This window comes from Cetorhinus maximus, chromosome 3 (genome assembly GCF_964194155.1).
Source record: "Cetorhinus maximus chromosome 3, sCetMax3.hap1.1, whole genome shotgun sequence".
In the NCBI taxonomy this organism is placed as follows: Eukaryota; Metazoa; Chordata; class Chondrichthyes; order Lamniformes; family Cetorhinidae; genus Cetorhinus; species Cetorhinus maximus.
This window is the reverse complement of record NC_135881.1, coordinates 11882602-11905697: the sequence shown is the minus strand read 5'-3', so window position 1 is coordinate 11905697 and position 23096 is coordinate 11882602. Positions and strand designations below refer to the sequence as shown.

General features: G+C 42.2%; 1 protein-coding gene across 3 annotated transcripts in view; it reads right to left on the bottom strand.

Moving 5' to 3' along the window:
- mindy4 (MINDY lysine 48 deubiquitinase 4) overlaps nt 1-23096 on the bottom strand; it is a 170767-nt gene that overhangs the window by 36112 nt on the left and 111559 nt on the right. For all 3 annotated transcript variants that reach the window (XR_013575200.1, XM_078536430.1, XM_078536436.1), the window contains exon 13: nt 11089-11152. Coding sequence is in view for 2 of the 3 variants with exons in the window: in XM_078536430.1 (XP_078392556.1) it covers nt 11089-11152 (64 nt within the window). In the remaining variant the exon portion in view is untranslated. The remainder of the gene's footprint in view (nt 1-11088; nt 11153-23096) is intronic.

Sequence of the window (23096 nt, the reverse complement as noted above, 5' to 3'; positions counted from 1 at the left end):
TTGCGGTGTTCCCACACATCTGCTGTTCTTGTTTGTCTAGTTGACAGAGATTGTAAGTTTAGAAGGGACTGTTGAAAGAGCCTCGGTGAGTTGCTGTAGTGCATATTGTATACAATACACACTGCTGCCATTGTGTGTTGGCGGTGAAGGGAATGAACGTTTAAGGTGCTGCACTGAGTGCCAATCAAGAAGGTTGATTTGTCCTGGATGGTGTCGAGTTTCTTGAGTGTTGTTGGAGTCACGCTCATCGAGGCAAGTGGAGAGTATTCCATCACACTCCTGACTTGTGCCTTGTAGATGGTGGACAGGCTTTGGGGAGTCAGGAGTGAGTTACACTCCAGAGAATTCCCAGCCTCTGACCTGCTCTTGTAACCACAGTATTTAAATGGCTAGTCCAGTTCAGTTTCTGGTCAATGGTAACCCCCCAGGATGTTGATAGTGGGGGATTCAGTGATGGTAATGCCATTTGATGTCAAGGGGAAATGGGTGCATTCTCTCTTGTTGGAGATGGTCATTGCTTCACACTTGTGTGGTGTAAATGTTACTTGCCACTTGTCAGCCCAAGCCTGAATGTTGTCCAGATCTGGGTGCATATGGACACAGACTGCTTCAATATCTGAAGAGTTGAGAATGGTACTGAACATTTTGCAATCATCAGCGAACATCCCCTCTTCTGACCTTATGATGGAGGGCAGATCATTAAAGCAGCAGCTATATATTGGACCTAGGACACTATCCTGAAGAACTCCAGCAGTGATATCCTGAGACTGAGATAAGTGGCCTCTAGCATCCACATCTATCTTCCTTTGGGCTAGGTATGCCCCCAACCAGTGGAGTGTTTCCCCGCACCCGGCACCCCCCCCCACCCCCGCAACTGATTGCTATTGACTCTAGTTTTGCCAGGGTTCCTTGATGCTATACTCTGTCAAATGCTGCCTTGATGTCAAGGGCAGTCACTCTCACCTCACCTCTGAAATTCAGCTCTTCCATCTATGTTTGGAGCAAGGCTATTTTTATTCATTCATGGGATGTGGACATCACTGGCTAGGCCAGCATTTTTATTGCCCATTCCCAATTGCCCTTCAGAAGGTGATGATGAGCTGCCTACTTGAACCGCTGTAGACAATGTGGTATAGGTAATGAAGTCAGGAGCTGAGTGGCCTGGCAGAACCCAATCTGAGCAGTGAGCAGATTATTGCTGTGTAAGTGTCACTTGATAGCACTATTGACATCACCTTCCTTCACTTTGCTGATGATCAAGGGTAGACTGATGGGGCAATAATTGGCCAGATTAGATCTGTCCTGTTTTCTTGGGCAGAACATACCTGGGCAATTTTCCACATTGTTGGGTAGATGCTAGTGTTGCAGCTATTTTGAAACAACTTGGCTAGGGGCACGGCTAGTTCTGGAGCACAAGTCTTCAGTACTATTGCCAGGATGTTGTCAGGGTCCATAGCCTTTATAGTATCTACAACTACCACAAACAACAATACTGTGTGATAAATGATCAGGTAATCTGCTTTTGTTTCTTTTAGTGATATTGTTGAGAAAGGAATATCAGCTAGGACACAAGAGAATGCTCTCCTGCAACAGGAATTTTGTATCAACAATTATCACAAATAGCCATGCACTGAATGATATTTTTTTGGTGGTATTTATTGAGGGGGAAATGTTGACCAGGAATTTGGGAGAACTTCCTACCCTTTGACAAATAGTGCAGTAGGGTACGTCAGCTGAACAAACTTGGTTTAACATCTCATCCTAAGGTAGCTCTGGGGTGTAAGCCTAAATTATTTGCTCAACTTCTGGAGCAGGACTTGAACACACAACATCCTTGCCTAAATGGGAGAATGGTTAAAAACTTAGCCTGGCTGATGTTGACCGTTACAAGGGCAGCATGCAAAACTCAAGAAACAGAACCAATGGTGGATTAAGAATTAAATCACAGTTCAACAAAGTCACTTACTTAAAACTCTAAACCTCAGAATATAAACAATAAATATCCAGCTGCAAAAATTACAACTTGTATTTATATTGTGCTATGGCATTTGGCAGTAACAAAACTTGAATACTGCTGAAAAGAGAGATATCTTTCCAAAGCTTTTTGTTGAGCACGGGAAATGGCTATCCTAATCAGATCATTGTTCGCTGCGTATCATGCAAACACGCAAATGAGCCAAAGGCTGCCACATCTGGAGCTGAAAAGTTCCCAGCCTATCTCAAACTGCCCTGAAGGGCAGTGTCTCAAAAATTTGAACACCAGGTTTCACACTGCTACTATGCAGTGGCTACGTGAGCTGTATTCTCCACTAACAGGGTGCTGCCATCAGTCCAAAAAAATGTTCAGCCTACCACACAATTGAGTGATGCCACGTATGAATTTCAGAGCCAGTGCGATGACAGGTACATAGACCATACATCATAATGACTGGCTGATTGAATCAGACAGCAAGTTCATTAGATTGTTTTTGATAGACATACAGATCATACTCAACCAGCGCACTCTTTCAAAATCCAAAACAAAACATCTTCTGTTAGATGTAATCCTGGGTTTGGGCAGCACTTGCTGAACAATCCTGAGTGCTCTAATAGCCACACTAACAACCAATTTAAGGTAATCAGTTGAGCTTGTAACATGGTTCATTTACACTTGTTAGAAGTGACATACATTCTTATGCAGGAACCCATTCTCTGCAAACAAAAGCAATATGTTCAAGCTTTGAGCCTATTTTGAATCACCTGGGTACTTGGGGAGCCTATAGTTCCCATTACTTCCCCCATGGCAACACCTCAGTTAACCAAAGTTGACTTGTCAACCAATCAAGCACCCTTTTCTTCTGTAGTATAAATTGTTGTGATTGTTTGAAATTTGGCATTCTTGCATTCTTCAGGACAAACGCAAGATAAAACATGCCTCTCTTTTCATAGTGTAATGTAGGTCAGAGAGATAGAGAGATTCAAGGAGGAAACTCTAGAGCTGGGGCTCAGGCAGCTAAAGGCATGGCCGCCATGTTAGGATGATGAGGGGATGAGCAAGAGGCCAGAGTTGGATGAGTGCAAGATTCTGAGGGTTGCAGGAAGTTACATATAGGGAGGGAGGAGGCCATAGAGGGATTTGAAAGCAAGGGTGAAAATTTTAAAAATCGAGGAATATGGAATGAAATTGATGTAAGAATGAGAGTTGGATTTGAAAGGCCTTAATCACAAATGTGGCAAATTGAAAATTCTCCACTGAGTACATTTCATTTCTCATGTTTATCTCAGAGCACAAATGTGAGATAGTGAGCAAGAGATAGTGTACAAGATTATGAGGGGCAGGGTAGATAGGGAGCAGCTGTTCCCCTTAGTTGAAGTGTCAGTGACAAGGGGGCATAAGTTCAAGGTGAGGGGCAGGAGGTTTAGGGGGGATGTGAGGAAAAACATTTTTACCCAGAGGGTGGTGGCGGTCTGGAATGCGCTGCCTGGGAGGGTGGTGGAGGCGGGTTGCCTCACATCCTTTAAAAAGTACCTGGATGAGCACTTGGCACATCACAACATTCAAGGCTATGGGCCAAGCGCTGGTAAACGGGATCAGGTAGGTAGGTCAGGTGTTTCTCACATGTCGGTGCAGACTCGATGGGCCAAAGGGCCTCTTCTGCACTGTGATTCTGTGATAGACACACACACTGTGCTTGCATGTGGCAAGAATGAATATACAATTTATTCCTAAAATTACTCTCATGAGCATCAAAACATCTAACCCAAGGTACTTTTCACAGCTAAATGTAAGCCACATTTGTGAACCGGCACCTAGTTAGATTTTAGAAGCTACAATTAAATGGAGCGAGAATATAAGATATGAAAGCGGTAGAGTGCAGAGAACTTCAATCAACACACTGGCAAAGACATTCATAGGTCCAGTAAGTTTGGCATCCATTCAGGGTAGAAGGAACTTTGACATCTGACAGCTCAAAACTATTTAGTAACTAATATATCTCTGTTCTACTGGTTTAATTAAGTAGACTATTTAATACTGGGAACATTGTAAAATTAATCAAGGTCACTTTACTTTCAAAATATGGACTAACAAAGGAGCAAGTCAGGGCATGCTCAAGAGAATATAAATGATTTAAAATCAGACCACTGAAAATAACTGATATATAACTTCTGGCAACCTTTTGTCTCTATCTGGTTGACTAATCTCATTGAGAGCAACACTTGGACGCTACAATTTATCTTAGTCCCCTAGGTGAGAGGAAAGTTTACCATGGTTCAACCTTGGGCTGGAATCCTTTGCCCTCCCCTGTGATGGGTTTGGTGGCAGGGGGCCATGTTTATCAGGCAGAAGCGTGGTAGGTGGGGATGTTGCCTTCAGAGCACCTGCCAGGGTTGCTTGCCAGCTCCCAGGGAGTTTGACGACGCCTTTCCTCCTCCTCCTCCCTCATGACTCTCACTCCACAACGCCTCTGTTGGCATCACTCACCTGTGACCTGGGATCCAACGACGATCCTAGGTCTCAGCTGGATGTGGTATCAGCAACAGCCGCCACCTATCACTGCCATTCGAAAGAGCTGACGGCCTCTGGCTGACCAGCAGATCTCAGCGGACAGGACTTCTGTCCCCGGGTCCCTGATCCCGGGGAAGGACGCGCCTGAGCGGCACATGATGTAGCAAGACCTCCATAAGATGCTGGCCCCGATTTATTACTCAAAAATCTCTACATATCTTTTAGCTCCTTTCCTGCCAGTTAACATATAAGGTTGTGGCTTGAGCATATAATTCGAGCTGACATTTCAATGCACTACAGAGAGCATGATGTGCTGTCGGAGCGCTGTCTTTTCGATGAGACATCAAACCAAGGCCCTGTCATCCTTTCATGTGAGCATTAAAGATCCAGGGCCCTATTTCAAAGAAGAACCAGGGACTTCGCCCAATGTCTTAACCAATATTTATCTCTCAATCAATGTTACCAAAAGGAGGTGATCCGGTCATTATCACAATGTATATGGGAATGTGCTGTGTACAAACTGCAGCCATGTTGCCTACATCACTACAGTGTCTACATTTCATTGTAAAATGTTTTGGGAAGTCCCTGAGGTCATGAAAGGTGCTATATAAATGCAAGCTTTGTCCTTTCCTTATTGTCATACTGTTCTGTGGGGAAACATAAAACCTTAAAACTAACAATACATGCAGGGATCTGCATGCCTTCACCTAACATCTTTACATTATAATAAAACTTCCTTTTCCAGAATTCACTGCAGCAAGCGCTATTCACTTTATATCTGTCCTTAGGTCAGTACCGACAAAGGATTGAACCCGCAACTTTCCTTCTGTATAGAGGAATTTAGATGTACTGCATCTGCTGAGTGTAGATGTACTGCATCTCCACAGGAAGCTGCTGAGTTAAATGTGTTTTTAAAGAGGAAATAATTAATGGCTCCAATGGGGCACTGAATACACAGAGAATGCCATTATAACACTGAGATGATCATCTAATTGAAGGTATACACACATCCATGCAAGTGATGTTATTTGTTAAGTCTCCTTTGCCTACAGAAGACATTATTAGCAGACAATGGACGGAAAGTCAAAAACATGTAGCGATTTTCTTCTATATATTTAGACAGGAGTCACAGCTGTGTCCTCTGCATATTGACTATATAAACTAGGTTTATTTTTTAATTCCACTAGTCAGCAAGCTGGTTCACTGGAACTACTGCATAAGATTAAAGCATGGGTGCATTTAACGTGAAGCTAAATAAGCACAAAGGAGAAATGCATAGAAGGGTGTGTTGATTGGGTGAGATGACGTAAAGAAGCTTGTGTGGAGCATAAATGCATGACCAATTGGGCTGACTGGCCTGATTAAGAGAGCGATTAGATAAATCATAGAATTGTTACAGCACTGAAGGAGGCCATTTGACCCATCGTGTGTGTGCCAGCTCTCCAAATGAGCAATGCGCCTAGTCCCATTCACCCTTCTCCCGTAACCCTGCACATTCTTCCTTTCCAGATGATAATCCAATTCCCCCAAAACAGAAAGGATTAATTTAAACAGCACTGATTTCTCCTCTCTCTCTCTCTGTCCATTAACAGAAAGGTGTTTTTGATTTTTGATTCCCCCCTTTATAAGCGCTGGAGTATTTCCCAACCCTTCAGTTTTGGTGTGATCCAATTCTCTATTAATAACCCCACAGCAAACTCAAGAAAGGATGGACTAAAGGGGTTGGTTTATTTGTACGCACTCAAACATGAGAGGAGGGTGGTAAGTGGCCCCCTTTTCATTCATGCAATAAATGTGGCACAGAGAAAAGAGGTACAGGGCAAAGACCATAGACAAAATAAGAATTATTGTTTCACATGAGTCCAGAGTCCAGGATCAAAGTCCATTGTGCATTCTTTCACAGAGTTGGCAGGCTGAAGACTGATGCCGGATAATCCACTTTTCCAGTAGAGATGGCTTCCACGATGGGATAGGCACGTAGAGATGAATTAGTCTTGTAAGTGCTGCACAGAAGTTCAGAAATTCCAGTAGAAACAGTGTGTATGGGGAGCCAGGTATTTAAACCTAGACAGAGCCTTTTTTTCTGCTGCTGCCTGCTAGATGGAAAATGGCATTCTGAGCGTTGCAGCTCCACAAGGCAAGATAACTGGTTCTCCCGCTAGGTGGGGGTTGTTGGGGGGGGGGTGTCATGTGATATGACTCCCACTTCTCCACTTTGGTTTGGACAAAGGATGTATATTCCTTTGTCTGGATTCTTCAGATGGTTAATGTTTCAACCATTAATAATTTCAAAAAGAGGTTCCAAGGCCCTTTTCCTCACAGACTGATCATCTCGGTTAGCCAGGGCCTGGCCTTAGAAATGTAAATGGCCTTTGTACAATTCTTTGGGATTTGATCTCTGAAGTCACAGGGGGCATTAGCACCTTTTTAGAGATAATGAGGTAGCAGCTGTTTTAAATGCCAGGAAGTTCCTTTTGTTTGAGTCATTGCCAGCAATGGCTTCAGCCGTTTTAAAGCCTTTGTCCAGTTTTTTTTAAAAATGTTATGAATTAGCCATGATATATACATAATTTTTATAAAAATACAGGTGACGTCTTAGCACCAGGACGCTCTTCAATGCGTCTATTGAATCTGCCTCCACCACACTCAAATTAGATTATTTCAGAAAGGTTTAGATAAGTTAGTCAAAGAAAAACATTAGCTGGTCATACAAGGATGAGGTGACACAAATTTAAGGTTTTGGGCAAGGATTGCAGGGGAATTGAGAGGTAGAAATTTCTTTTACGCAGTGCATGATAATGACCTGGAACACGCTGTCCACGAGGGTGGTGGAAACAGAGGCTATCAATGATTTCAAAAGTAAATTGGTTAGGCGCTTAAGGGAAATAAACTTGCAAAGCTACAGGGATAGAGCAGAGAAATGGGACGGAATTGATTGGTCTACAGAAAGCCAGCATAAAACCAATGGGCCGAATGGCCTCCTTCTGTGCCATTATGACTCTGTAAATACTACGCAAATACATGCCCAGCATCAACATTTCAAGTTGGTATCAGCATTTCACAAGTTGGTATTTCACAAGTTAAATTAACTTATTTCACTGGTATTTGGACCCATCAACCAATCCAATCTTTGGGAAAAAGGAGCCAAGGCCTGAGAACCAGGCTGGTTGGAGGATGGGCTGCAATCAGATGGTCCTTTCCTCCATTGCTTATTATGCACACACTTGAGGCAGGAAAATTCAAAGTGTGATGATTGTTTTCTGAGTCACAGCTACGTGGTTGTTTACTTACTGTTTATCTACAAAGAAGTCATATACAGTCAACTCTTTTGAATTGAAAGTTGCTTCACTTTTTTGTTCATTTATGGAATTTAACAGCACAGAAGGAAGTGAATTGGTCCATCATGCCTGTGTCAGCTATTTTAGATTTATCAAATTCATCTTTCTTCACAGCCTTGCCCAATTTCCTCCCCTTCGACATATATTCAATCCTCTCTTGAAGGTTATTATTCCAACAGTTTCCACTGCCTTTTCAGACAGTGCATTTCAGATGGTAACTAATTGAAGTTATCTGAAATTACATAGGATATACAGCACAGTAACAGGCCATTCAGCCTAACTAGTTCATGCTGATGTTTATGCTCCATAGAAACTTCCCCCATCTTTCTTTGTCTAACTCAATCAACATAACAATCTATTCCCTTCTCCCTCTGCTGATCTAGCCTCCCCTTAAACGCATCTAAACTATTTTCCTCAACCACTTCCTGTGGTAGAGTTCCACAATCTGACCACTCTCTGGGGAAAGAAGTTTTTTCTGAATTCCCATTTAATTCTTATTGATTTTGTTCTTCCCCATCAAGTTGAAGCAACTTCTCTATTTACCCTTTCAGACCCCTTCAGGGCACCCCAGGCCTTCTCTTTTCAAGGGAAGAGACCCAGCGTGCTCATCCTTCCCTGACAGATTTAACGTCACATTTCTGGTATCATCCTTATGACTCTTTTTTGCATCCTCTCCAATGCCTTCATATCCCTTTTATAAAACGGAGACCAGAACTATACACAGTACTCTTAAGTGTGGTCTAAGCAAGGTTCGATATATTTTAGCATAAATCCTTTCCTTCTCAATTCTATCCCTCTAGAAATACATCCTCCTAGTGCTTGGTTTGCTTTCATTCAATAAAAAAACTCCCTTGTTTTTTATTAACCAAATTGCTTAACTCTATGTATTTCGAATTAATGGTTAATTTGAATCTGTTTTCAAGTGAAATTCAATTTTGAATTATCAGTAGATTTTGCACCAAATAAATTGCTAAAATGAAGCTTCCAAACTGTTCTATTTTCTTCAAAGGAACTTGCTGGGGCGTGCTCAGCTGTTGCCCTCTGTCAAAGTCTATTTTCTGTGTTGCTGCTGCTTTTTGAGATGAAGTGCATGTTTTCTTGTAGGATTGGCTTCATTTGGCAATTTCTGTCAATACTTGTGGACTTAGAATTAGAATAGGAATGGAGTTGAAGTGACGCTGCTTTTAACGTGATTAAATAAAAATATTGAAATTCACATCAAAAATTGTACTAATTTCCAAAATGCAAATAAATGCACCAAATCAGGCATTAAGTTGTCAAGGGGAACAAACAAGGTGGATGGAAAGGAATTATTTCTGCTGGTTGGGGGACTGGGGGGGCAGAGTCTAAAATTTAGAGCCAGACCTTTCAGGAGTGAACTTAGAAAATACTTTACAACAAATGTTTGTAGAAGTTTGGAATTCTCTTCGGCAAACAGCAATTGATGCTAGATCAATTGTTAATTTTAAAACAGGTTGATAGACTTTTAATCACCAAAAGTAGGAATACCAGGCAAAGGCAGGTATGTGGAGTTAGGTCACAGATCAGCCATGATCTCATTGAATAGCAGAATAGGTTCAAGGGAATAAATGGCCTAATCCTGTTCCTACATTCCCAGAAATCAAAACATTCTTTGGTGGGAGGATGAGGGGGTGGATGCACAGTCCCATAGAAAGCAAAATTCATGATTTTGGTATGCTATCCTTCTTCGTGGCAAATGTGCTTTTGTGTACTGCAGTGAAAATGTTGGAATGGTAAAATACCTACAGATTTGGTTATGACAAGCCCCTGCCACATTGCACTCTCAGTCTAACTCCTTATTTCAATTGTATTAGGCTTATATTTATTGAGCTGTTATTGAGCTCTTAGGTCCTTTGGGGCTATTTCATTTTCTTTTAACTTTTTGGTCAGATTTTTCTAGCATTCTAGGTTAACACGTATGGACTAATTATCTGCACTAAACAAAATTGAATAGTATTAGTATCTTAAAGGCACAAGTTTTCCTAAATTATGTTCCCGGGCAGTTGGGTTGTTGCTATTATGAGTGTAAGACAGATCGCAAAAGTAAGTTAATTTTATTGGGGCAACTGTATATCTATTAATCTATCAAAAAGCTTTCATCATCACACAATTCCCAAAACTTATTCCATCATTAATTCTCATAATTTAGGAAAACTTATGCCTTTAAGATATTAATACTGTTCAATTTCGTTTAGTGCGGATGGTTAGTTCATACATGCTAACCTAGAAAACTAGCAAAATCATTTGCAATGGAAAGTGCCCATGTATACTTGGCACGCTGTAATTATGCCACACAAGATCAACTGGTTTCTGTAAATACTTGGATAAAATTTACCAATCTTTCACCATCATCAAGTCCATCATTTTGGAAGGAAAAGGAAGTTTCCCTGAGAATTAGATTTTGTTAAACTTTCTTTAAAATATGTAAGAAAAATGCATTATTTACTTTTAAGGCCACTGAGAAATAACACAGTTTTTAAGATTTCCGGTCTTGACATGTCATGCAATGCTTGCTGCTGACAAAGAAGACAAGCTCTTGTTCCAACCAAGTCCACTCTATGAACATAAGGAAAAGGCACAGGACTAGGCCATTTAGTCCCTCGAGCCTGCTCCAGCATTCAGTAAGATCATGACTGATATGATTGTGGTCTTAAATCTACTTTCCTGCGTATCTCAATGACCCATGACTCCCTTATCAATCAAAAATCCATCCTTGAATATTTTCAATGACCGATCCTCCACTGCTTGCTGGGGAAGAGAATTCCAAAAACCCTGTGAGGGGGAAAAAAAATCCTTCTCATCTCCACCTTAAATGGGAGCACCCCTTATTTTGAAACTGTGCCCCCTAGTTCTAGATCCTAGACGAGGGGGAACATCCTCTCAGCATCTATTCTGTCAAGTCCCCTGAGGATTCTAGATGTTTCAATAAGATCACCTCTCATTCTTCTAAACCCCAATGAATATATGGCATACATATTGTAGCCGACTGGTGCTCTGCGAGTACTGCTTGGTACTGTTCTTCTTCAGTTTCCCCCTAAACCTCAGGGAGATGCCTCCCAGCAGCACAACTGAGATTAGAAGCACAGCACCATCTAGGGAAATGACTCCAGGCTCCCTCAGTCCATTCTTACAACATATCAGGATCAAGTTCATTTTTCAGAACAAAAAATATGCAAAGCCACTCAAAGCACACAATATGGCTATGTTATCACCTCACTAGTTCTAGAAAGAAGCGGTACCGACCTGTGTACAGTATCCATGGGCTCCAATCAACGTACTGCTGGGGACATCAAAGTCAGATTTTACTCTGGAAATAATCCAAAATGGTAGCAGTTTAAAAAGTGTTTGTGATCATTCAGCTGTGGAAGTAATGATGCCAGACGCTAAGACACCTTGCCTATATTGTCCCCTTATTCAATGCCTGCGACTGCACCCACAACACTAAGCTCAATGACTGAAAAATTATTCGCTTGTCCAGGATCCACAAAAAAAAATCAAAAATTCCAAATCACTGTGGGTTACAAAATTCACTGAGAAAAATAGCAGGCAAGAGCATAAGGAAGGTCAATGATGAAAGCAGTTATTTGGCCCAATGAAGTTCATCTTTCTAACATTCTTACTCTCCAAATGGGAGGTCTTGTGGCACAGTGGGTAGCATCTCTGTCTCTGAGCCAGAAACTCTGGGTTCGAGTCCCACCCAAGGATTTAATGACCAAGAAAGGTGCATTCATAATGCAGCCAAACAAATTTGGTAACAGTACCTGCAAATCCTTATTACCTGCCACTGGCATGTGTCAGAAGAGGGGGAGAGATTCCTGGTCACCCATGTGATGAAAGAAAGTTAGAGCCTCTACTATTATTATCCAAAGCTCCAGACTACAACAAGAGTGAAATGTAATGCACCACCACACCTCTAGCTGCATTTCAAATGACCATAATGTTTTTACTTGTCAAATTTTTTTCAAACATTTAGCACTCTAAGTAAAGACATATTTGTTTAAAACCGGCTTTGACTATGGCAGATTGATAATTGTTGACTGCCACGTCTAGCTATATTTCAATACCTTGGGTCTGATGTACACCAAGGATTGTTTCAGTAACACTCTTATTAGACTGTACATTAGATGGCATAAAAACAAGCAAGCATCATGAAGAGAAATATCTCTTTAAAATCAAGTTTATAGAATAGTAAAGTCTTTGATTTACCAATGAGCAAGCCAGAGCCTGCCCATGGCCTGGCGTATGCTCCAACAATTACAAGATCAAATGATTGGAATGGCTGAAGGTGGCCCTCTGGTGCATTTCATCTCCTGCTTCCCAAATACCAACTTTCTTATTACAGTAACAAGCTTGGTCACTTTAGTGTTATTGCACTAATTTGTCTTGCTGAGCAACGATTGAATGTGGTGAGGGATAGTCAACTGACCCCCATGGGGTTCTAACTTCCATAAGCAAGCACATTTTTACTTACAAAATGCAATAATTTGAATTTTTCAATACTGAGTTTCATTTACTATTGCTTTGCCTCAGGTCTATCCCTTCTAAAGGGCTGTGTTGGATGTCATCCCTTATCATTTGTTCTCATATAGTTAGTTGTGATAAATATGAAATATTTTTGTCTGTAATAGATTATTTATTGAAGTCTTCTTACTGATATCAGCACACCCAGAGCTAATTACTGTAGTTTTCTTTCAAACTACAGCAAAAGGAGTAGGAGAGGGAATTTTAACTTACTTAATGGAAACTGGGTTGTTCCGGAGTTAAAAGCATTTACCATTCTTTTCCTGCCCCATAGATTTCTTAAAGCCAGTTGTCTAAGATTCAGACAGGAGTATCGCGATCAGTCAAAAGCAGGTACAATTCCTAATCACCTTTGTTCTAACATACCTGAGGCTGACTTTGTTCCAGTCAATAGTCCCCTAGCAAAATTGTTCTGCCAAAGCGAGTGACCATGTTTCAAAGATCAACAATGCATAAAGGGTTAGTGTAGGAGAAGCATCTTTGTTCTTTTGGGTTTCCATAGAATAGTAACTAGACAGAGGATGGGCATGGCCACATTCGAAAGCATATATGGACCTCAGGAGGAGTACAGTGCAGATTTACCAGAATGTTACTAGGGGTCCAAGGATTGAATTATGAGGAAATGCTGCATCATCTAAGCTCGTACTCACTTAAGGGATCATGTCTCAGAAAGAGGATGGCTTGGATTCAGCAGAATGTTACCAGGGCTTCAAGGCTTAACTTACAAAGACAGATTGGACAGTCTGAGCTTGTATTCTGTTAAGTATGGAAGATTACGTGGTGGTCTAATTGAGGTGTTTAAGATGATTAAAGGATTTGATGAAGTAGATAGGAACTATTTCCTCTAGTGGTGGAGTGCCCACAACAAAGGCCAGAACCTTAAAATTAGAGCCAGGCTGTCAAAGGGCAGAACGTTAAAATTAGAAATAAGGAAACACATTTCCCTCATAGACAGGTGGAAATCTGGAACCTACTTTCCTAAAAGGCTGTGAGACTGAGGTGAAATTTCAAAACCGGCTTGGATAGATTTTGGTTCGATAAACCAAGTGGGATAAACAGAGTTGAGATACAGAACAGCCATGATCTGATTAAATGGGGAAATAGATTTGAAGGGCTGAATGTCCTATTCCTGTTCCTATGCTCCTAGCTTCCAACACCCACTTTCTCTGGAAGAAATGCTCCATAGTCCAGAAGAATCCCTGGAAAATAATACAGTAGATGTTTTGAGGTGAATCCCCAGTTCTTAATACCAAATTTAAAAGCAGGCAGTGTCACCTGGCAAGGAAGGTCAAGTTCACAGGGGGAAGAGATCCCAAGCATAACAGGTCTCCCACCTGCGGCTTTTTCCACCCAATGCACCAGGACTAGCTGCTCACAAGGTGTTAGGAAGAGGAGAACTGGCTCCATTGTATCATAAAACATAAACAGGAGTTGGGGTAGGTCATCTGCCCCGTCAAGCCTGCTCCACCAATCAATATGATCATGGCAGATCATCCACCTCAAGTTCCCATCTCCAAATCTCACCATACCCACAAATATCCTTAATGCCCTCAGTATCCAAAAATCTATTAATCTCAGTCCTAAGTATAGTCAATCAACTGAGCATCCACAGCTCTCTGGGGTAGAGAATTCCAGCACTCTCAAGCCCTCTGAGAGAAGAACTTTTGCATCTTAGTCCTCAGTGGCCCCTTATCCTTAAAATATGGCCCCTAGTTCTAGGCTTTTAAGCCAGGGAATATCAGCATCTCAGCACCTACCCTATCAAGCCTTCCAAGATTTTGTATATTTCAATCTGATCAGCTCTTTCTTCTAAAATCCATAGAATACAGGCCCATTCTACTTAAGTCCTCTGCATAGGACAGCCCTCTCAACCTTGGAATCATTCTAATGAACCCTCTTAAATAAGGAGGCCAAACTCTACATTGTACTCCAGTTGTGGTCTCACAAAAGCCCAATGCACTTGCATAAAGACTTCCTTACCCTCATCCTCCAACCCTTTTATAATAAAGGCCAACATACCATTTGGTGTCAGTATCACAATGCTAAATGTGATGCTAGAGAGGAATCCAAAGTGGAGTTTCAGCTGTTGAGTACACACAGCTATCTGAAATAAAATTAAACCTGCCTTCAAATCTATCATCTATCCACATCACATTAGTTGTGGTCAAGCACAATAGCTGGAAGCATTTTTTTCTCATAATTTACTCTCGGGATATGGACTATACGAAATCATGAGGTACAACAAAACAAAAAGTTATCAAAATAACACAAGTTTTGAGATAAGCATTAGCATTCTTAAATTTGTTGTGAAAAAACATCTGCATTTCATATAGTCTTTTCTGAAAAGAACACAAATTTGGGAGTTTCCAATACTTCATTGAAAGGTTATGAAAACATACTGCTTATTTTAAAAATAATGAATCTTGGGGGGATTGGCAATCAACAGCAACAACAATGATTAAAATCAGGGTCAGATTTATGCAAGTTGAACTGTAAATAACCTCTTCATAATATAGCCATTATATAGACATAAGAAACGTGCATCGTTTACTGTTGCCATTTGCTTTACCATTTGCTTTGTCCACGTAGACCATTTTATTTTAGCTGAAGGCTCTCCCTATACCACGGTGCCAGATCCAAGCTTGGAGCGGCGGCAGGTTAGAGAATTAGGACGGCAGTGTTGGAGCCTCATTTCCGACCCAAGCTTCCATGGAGACTGGCTCCCTTGCAGGGAGGCAGAATCGGGAAATTTAACTTTTGACCAGTGTTTAGACATAATTGACGTGAAGAACTAACAATGTGTTAGAGGGCTGACTCACAGCACAATTATTTTCATAATACTCCAAGTCATAAGTTTTTTTTGCGTTCAATAGGTTAGAAATAGAGGCAACAGAATTGAGAGGGAGATCAGAAATTTGCCCACAGGGTCACCTTGTCACTTCAGCCTGAACTACATTGTTACAGCTGACTTGGAAGATTGAATGGAAAATACTGACATGTTAATTTATAATGGTTAAAGATGACAGTAAAGTGGGAACAAATCAATCAGCACAATAACAGCAAGTAAAGTTCGCTGCACATATACTAAGCAATGTTTTCCAATGCTTTAAATGTTCCTTGGCAATTGCTCTGCCCACATATTCTACATTCTTAGTGTTAAACTCCAAGGTTTTGACCAGTGCCCAGAAATAGGAACATAGAAAATAGGAGCAGGAGTAATCATTTGGCCCTTCAAGCCTGCTCCTCCATTCAATGTGATCATGGCTGATCCTCTATCTCCAACCCCATACTCTCACTCTGTCCCCATATTCCTTGATGTCTTTAGAGTCCATTTCTATTTCCTTCTTATATATATTCAGTGATTTGGTCTCCACAGCCCTTTGTAATAGAGAATTCCACAGGTTCACCACCCTTTGGGTGAAGAAGTTCCTCCTCATCTCAGTCCTAAATGGCCTACCCTGTATCTTGAGATTGTGACCCCTTGTTCTAGACCCTCCAGCCAGAGGAAGCATTGTCCCTGCATCCAGTCTGTCCAGCCTGTCAGATTTAATACGTTTCAATAAGATCCCCTCTCATTCTTCACTCATCCTAAACTCCAGTGAATACAGGCCCAGTCAACCCAATCTGTCCTCATAACAATCCTGCCATCCCAGAAATTAGTCTGGTGAACCTTCGCTGCACTTCCTCTAAGGCAAGGATATCTTCTTAGGTAAGGATGCCAAAACTATGCACAACACTCCAGGTGTGGTCTCACCAAGCCCTTTATAGCTGCAGTAAGACAGCTGCCATAAGTCCATTCACAATGAAGGCCAACACACCATTTGCCTTCTTAGCTGCTTGCTGCACCTGCATGCTTGCTTTTAGTGATTTTTTTTTCTTTACAGTTTAATGGCTTTGTTTGACACCCAGGTCCCAATCTATCACTATTTAAATAATACTCTGCCATTCTGTTTCTCCTAGTGAAGTGGATAACTTCATACTTATCCACATTATATGGCATTTGCCATGTATTTGCCCACTCACTCAACTTGTCTAAGTCGCCTTGAAGCCTCTTAACATTCTCCTCACCACTCACATTCCCACCAAGTTCCATATTGTCAGCAAATTTGGAAATATTACATCTGTTTCCTTCACCCAAATCATTGATATATATTCTGATCCCTGCGGTACCCCACTAGTCACCACCTGCCACTCCGAAAAAGACATTTTTAAAATATATTTGTTTATGGGATGTGGCATCACTGGCTAGGCCAGCATTTATTGCACATGTCGGCCAGGTAAGGACAGCAGATTTCCTTCCCTAAAGGACATTAGTGAACCAGATGGGTTTTTACAATGGTTCACGGTCATCATTAGACTTTTAATTCCAGATTTTTATTGAATTCAAATTCCACCATCTGCTGTAGCAGGATTCGAACCTGGAGCATTACCCTGGGTCTCTGGATTACTAGTCCAGTGACAATACCTCCCCTGCATTCCTACTCTGTGTCCTGTCTGCTAACCAATTCTCAATCCATGCCAAAATATTACCCCCAATCCCATGTGTTTTAATTTTGTACACTAACTTCTTATGTGGGGCTTTATCAAAAGCTTTCTGAAAATCCAAATACACCACACCCACTGGTTCTCCCTTATCTATTCTACTAGTCACGTCCTCAAAAAACTCCAGTAGGTTTGTCAAACATGATTTCCCTTTCGTAAATCCATGTTGACTTTGTCTAATCCCATTGATATTTTCTAAGTGCCCTGATATCACATCCTTTACAATAGACTCTAGCATTTTCCCTACTACTGATTTAAGGCTAAACAGTCTGTAATTCCTGCTTTCTTCCTCCCTCCTTTTTTCAGTTGTGGAGTTACATTTGCCACCCTCAAATCTGCCGGGACTGGTTCAGAATCTAAAGAATTTTGGAAGATGACAACCAACACATCCACTATTTCCACGGCCACCCCCTTTCCTACTGTGGGATGTAGATTATCAGGCCCTGGGGATTTATCTGCTTTCTGTCCATTAATTCCTCCAGCACTATTGCTTTAGTAATATTAATTTCCTTCAATTCCTCCTGCTCACTTGACCCTTGGTTCCCTAGCATTTCTGGTAAGTTATCTGTGCCTTCCTCTGTGAAAACAGAACTAAAGTAATTGTTTAACCGCTCTGCCATTTCCCTGTTCTCTATTATAAATTCTCCCATGTCAGACTGTAAGAGATCTACACAAAAAGCTAAAAGCTACTGCGAATGCTGGAAATCCAAAACAAAAACAGAATTACCTGGAAAAACTCAGCAGGAAAAAGGGTCATGAAGACTCGAAACATTAACTGATTTCCTCTCCACCGATGCTGCCAGACCTGCTGAGTTTTTCCAGGTAATTCTGTTTTTGTAAGAGATCTACATTTGTCTTCCCTAATCATTTTCTTTTTACATACTTATGGAAATTTTTACAGTCCGCTTTTATGTTCCTTGCTCTCATACTCTATTTTTCCCCTCTTAATCAATCGCTTGGTCCTCCTTTGCTGAACTCTAAACTGCTCTCAATCCTCAGACTTGCTACTTTTCTAGCAACTTTCTATGACTCCTCTTTGGATCCAATACTATCCTTAATTTCTTTTCTTAGCCATGATTGGACCACTTTTTCTGTTGTGTTTTTGTACCAGAAAGGAACGTATAACTGTTGCAATGCATACATTCGTTCCTTAAATATTAGCCATTGCCTATCCACCGTCATACCTTTTAATGAAGTTCCCCAATCTATCTTAGCCAATTCACACCTCATACCTTTGTAGTTTCCTTTGTTGAGATTTAGGACCCTAGTTTCAGATTCAGGACTACTTCACTTTTCATCCTAATGAAGAATTCTATCACGTTATGGTCAATGTTCCCTAGAGGACCCTGCACAACGAGGACCCTGGGATGAGTGTGCTGTAGTCAGCATCATGGTGAAGCAGTCTGGGAAGAGTGTCTTACAGTCAGCACTGCTGTGAAGCAGTCTGGGAAGAGTGTGCTGCAGTCAGGATCGCGGTGAAGCAGTTTGGGAAGAGTGTCCTGCAGTCAGCATCGCTATGAAGCAGGCTGGGAAGAGTGTGCTGCAGTCAGCATCGTGGTGAAGCAGTCTGGGAAGAGTATCCTGCAGTCAGCATCATGGTGAAGCAATCTGGGAAAAGTGTCCTGCAGTCAGTTCTTGTTGAAAATAACAAGAGTGGCATCACAAGGCAGTGTGAGAGAGCAGCGGAGAGATCAAAACAAGTGCGGGGAAGCTACAAAAAGTGACATCAGCACAAAGGTGAGAGCTGATTGGTGAGTAGTGGGTAAGTGTTTTTCTCCAGTTTAAAATAGATTAAGCTAAGGAAAGGTGAGGGTTCTAGTTTTTATTTAAAGCGCATAAATAATTTAACTTTTTTTACTGTATTTAACTTAAAGTAAGGGTTTTTTTTCAACTAGAGGCATGGCAGGGCAGCTCAGTCCCGTGTTATGTACCACCTGCAACATGTGGGAAGTCCTAGGCGCTCCTTGGGCTCTGACCGACCACGTGTGCTGGAAGTGCCACCAGCTGCAGCTACTTGAGCTCCGTGTTTTGGAGCTTGAGCGACAGCTGAGGCACCGAGGTGCATCCGCGAGGCTGAGAGTTTCATGGATAGCATATTTTTAGACGTGGTCACCCCACAGTTTACAGAAGTGCAGACAGAGAGGGAATGGGTGACCATCAGTCAGAAGAAAGGTGTCAGGCAGGTAGTCAGGAAATCCCCAGGTGCATCTCGCTCGAGAACCGTTTTTCTGTGTTGGAAATTGGTGAGAGTGACGGTTCCTCTGGAGAGTGCAGCCACGCTCATGGCACTGTTGAGTGGCTCAGCTGCACAGTGGGGGAAGAAAAAGAGGGGACGAGCAATAGTGGTAAAAGACTCAATAGTAAGGGGAACAGACAGGCATTTCTGCAGCCATAGACATGATTCCAGGTTGCCTCCCTGGTGCCAGGGTCAAGGATGTCACTGAACGGTTGCAAGGCATTCTAAAGGTGGGGGGGGGGGGGCTAACAGACAGAGATTGTGGTAGGTATTGGTGCCAACAACATAGGTAGAAAGAGGGATGAAGTCCTGCAAGCAGAATTAGGGAGCTATGCAACAGATTAAAAAACAGGACCTCAAAGGTAGTAATCTCTGGATTACTTCCGGTGCCACGCACTAGTGAGTATAGAAATAGGAGGTTAGTACAGATGAATGCGTGGCTGGAGACATGGTGCAGGAGGGAGGGCTTTAGATTTCTGGGACATTGAGACCGTTTCTGGGGGCGATGGGACCTGTACAAGCTGGACGGGTTGCACCTGAGCTGGAATGGAAGCAACATCCTTACGGGAAGGTATGCTAGTGCTGTTGGGGAAGGTTTAAACTAACTTGGCAGGGGGGTGGGATCCTGAGAGGAGGTTCAGCAGAGGGAGATGCACAGCCAAAATTAGAAGAGAGAGCAAGTGAGTCTGGAAGGCATAAGGGAGTTTGGCACGGTTGGATGGTATTTATTTTAATGCAAGGAGTGTGACAAATAAGGCAGATGAGTTGAGGGCACAAATTAACACATGGAAGTATGATGTTATTGCTGTCACAGAGACATGGTTGAGAGAGGGGCAGGATTGGCAGCTCAATATTCCAAGATATAGGGTCTTCAGGCGAGACAGGGAAGGAGGTAAAAGAGGAAGGGGTATCGCAATATTGATCAAGGAATCAATTACAGCGGTAAGGAGGGATGACACCTTAGAAGGTTCCTCAAATGAGGCCATATGGGTAGAACTGAAAAACAAAAAAGGAGCAATCACATTGCTGGGAGTGTACTATAGGCCCCCAAACAGTCAGGGAGAAATAAAAGAGCAGATATGTAGGCAAATTTCAGAGAAGTGTAAAAATAATACGGTAGTAATAGCGGAGATTTCAACTTCCTCAACATTAACTGGGTTAGTCTTAGTGTGATAGGTTTAGAGGGAGTGGAATCCTTAAAATGCATCCAGGAGAGCTTTTTAAGCCAGTATGTAGAAGCTCCTACAAGAGAGGGGGCGATCCAGGACTTAATTTTAGGGAATGAAGCCGGGCAAGTGGTAGAGGTATCAGCAGGGGAGCATTTTGCAGATAGTGATTATAACTCTGTTAGATTCAAGGTTGTTATGGAAAAGGACAAGGATGGGCCAGAAATCAGAGTTCTAAATTGGGAGAAGGCCGATTTTAATAAAATCAGAGTAAACTGGGAGCAGCTACTTTTAGGTAAATCGGCGTCAGCGCAGTGAGACTCATTCAAGAAGGAAATAGGGAGAGTACAGGGCCAACATATTCTAGTAAAGACAAAGGGTGGGAACAACAAATCCAGGGAACCCTAGATGTCGAGGGATATACAGGATTGGATAAAGGCAAAAAGGGAGGCTTATGACAGATACCGAGGGCTTAAAACAGCGGAATTCCGAGAGGAGTATAGAATGTGTAGGGGGGAACTTCAAAACGAAATTAGGAGAGCAAAAAAGGGGCATGAAGAAACATTGGCAGGTAAAATAAAGGAAAATCCAAAGTTATTTTACAGGTACATTAAGAGTAAGAGGATTACTAGGGAAAGAGTAGGGCCCATTAAGGACCATAGTGGTAATTTGTGCATGGCGCCGGAAGACGTAGCTGGGTTCTAAATGAATACTTTGTGTCAGTGTTCACAAGTGAGAGGGACGACGTGGGTATGGAAATCAGGCAGAAGGACTGTGATATAATTAAAGAAATTAGCATAGAAAGGGAGGAGGTTCTAAGTGGTCTGGCAGGCTTAAAAGTAGATAAATCTCCAGGCCCAGATGAAATGTATCCCAGGTTGTTGAGTGAGGCAAGGGAGGAGATAGCAGGGGCGCTGGCAATAATTTTCAATACCTCTCTGACCTCAGGAGAGGTGCCAGAGGACTGGAGGACAGCCAATGTGGTACCGTTATTCAAGAATGGAGGAAGGGATAAACCAGGGAACCACAAGCCAGTCAGTAAAACTGCAGTGTTGGGGAAACTATTGGAAGCAATTCTGAGGGACAGAATTAATCTACACTTGGAGAGGCAGGGATTAATCAAGGACAGTCAGCATGGTTTTGTTAACGGGAGGTCATGGCTGACCAATTTGATTGAATTTTTCGAAGAAGTGACCAGATGTGTAGATGAGGGCAATGCATTTGACGTAGTCTACTTGGACTTCAGCAAGGCTTTTGATAAGGTCCCACATGGGAGACTGATAACGAAGGTAAGTGCCCATAGGATCCACGGCAATTTGGCAAATTGGATCCAGAATTGGCTGAGTGGCAGGAAGCAGAGGGTGATGGTCAGGGGGTGTTTTTGTGACTGGATGCCTGTGTCCAGTGGGGTTCCACAGGGATCGGTGTTGGGTCCCTTGCTGTTTGCGGTATATATAAACAATGTAGACTTGAATGTAGGAGGGTTGATCAGTAAGTTCATGGATGACATGAAAATTGGTGGGGTGGTAAACAGTGAGGAGGATAGCCTTGGATTACCAGAGGATATAGACAGGCTGGTCAGATGGGCTGATCAGTGGCAAATGGAATTTAATCCGGATAAGTGTGAGGCGATGCACTTGGGCAGGACAAACAAGGCACGGGAATACGTGATGAACAGTAGGACCCTGGGAAGTACTGAGGATCAGAGGGACCTTGGTGTGCATGTCCCTAAAGGTAGCGGGATAGGTAGATAAGGTGGTTAAAAAGGCAAATGGGATACTTGCCTTTATTAGCCGAGGCATAGAATATAAGAGCAGGAAGGTTATGCTTTAACTGTATAAAACGCTGGTTGAGTCACAGGTAGAGTTTTGCATTTAGCTCTGGAATCCACATTATAGGAAGGATGTGATTGCACTAGAGAGAGTGCAGAGGAGATTTATCAGGATGTTGCCTGGGCTGGAGAGTTTTAGTTATGAGGATAGATTGGATAGACTAGGGCTGGGCTTATTTTCCCTGGAGCAGAGGAGATTGAGGGGGGACATGATTGAGGTGTATAAAATTATGAGGGGCATAGATAGGGTAGACAGGAAGGAACTTTTCCCCTTGGTGGAAGGATCAATAACCAGGGGGCATAGATTTAAGGTAAGGGGCAGGAGGTTTAGAGGGGATATGAGGAAGAATTTTTTCACCCAGAGGGTGGTGGGAATCTGGAACTCACTGCCTGAAAGGGTGGGATAGGCAGAAACCCTCATAACATTTATGAAGTATTTGGTTGTGCACTTGCGATGCCATGGAATACAAGGCTATGGGCCTAGTGCTGGAAAATGGGATTAGAATAGTCAGGTATTTGTTTGACCGGCGCAGACTCGATGGGCCGAAAGGCCTTCTTCTGTGCTGTAGACCTCTACGACTCTAACGAGGTTATTAATTAGCCTCTTCTCAATGCACAATACCAAATCCAGTGTAGCCTGTTCCCTAGTCGGTCCTTGGTATACTGGTCTAAAAAACCATCTCATACACACTCGAGGAATTCACCCGGCATAGTATTATTGCTAATTTGGTTTGCCCAGTCTATGTGTAGATTAAGTCACCCATGATTATTGTAGCACACTTGCTACATACATCTCTAATTTCCTATTTAATGCCGTCCCCTACTTTACTACTACTGTTTGGAGGCCTCTGGATAACTTCCACAAATGTTTTCTGACCCTTGTTGCTTCTTAGCTTCAACCAGACTGATTCTACATCTAGATTTTCTGAGCCAATATCCTCTCTCACTTGCACTG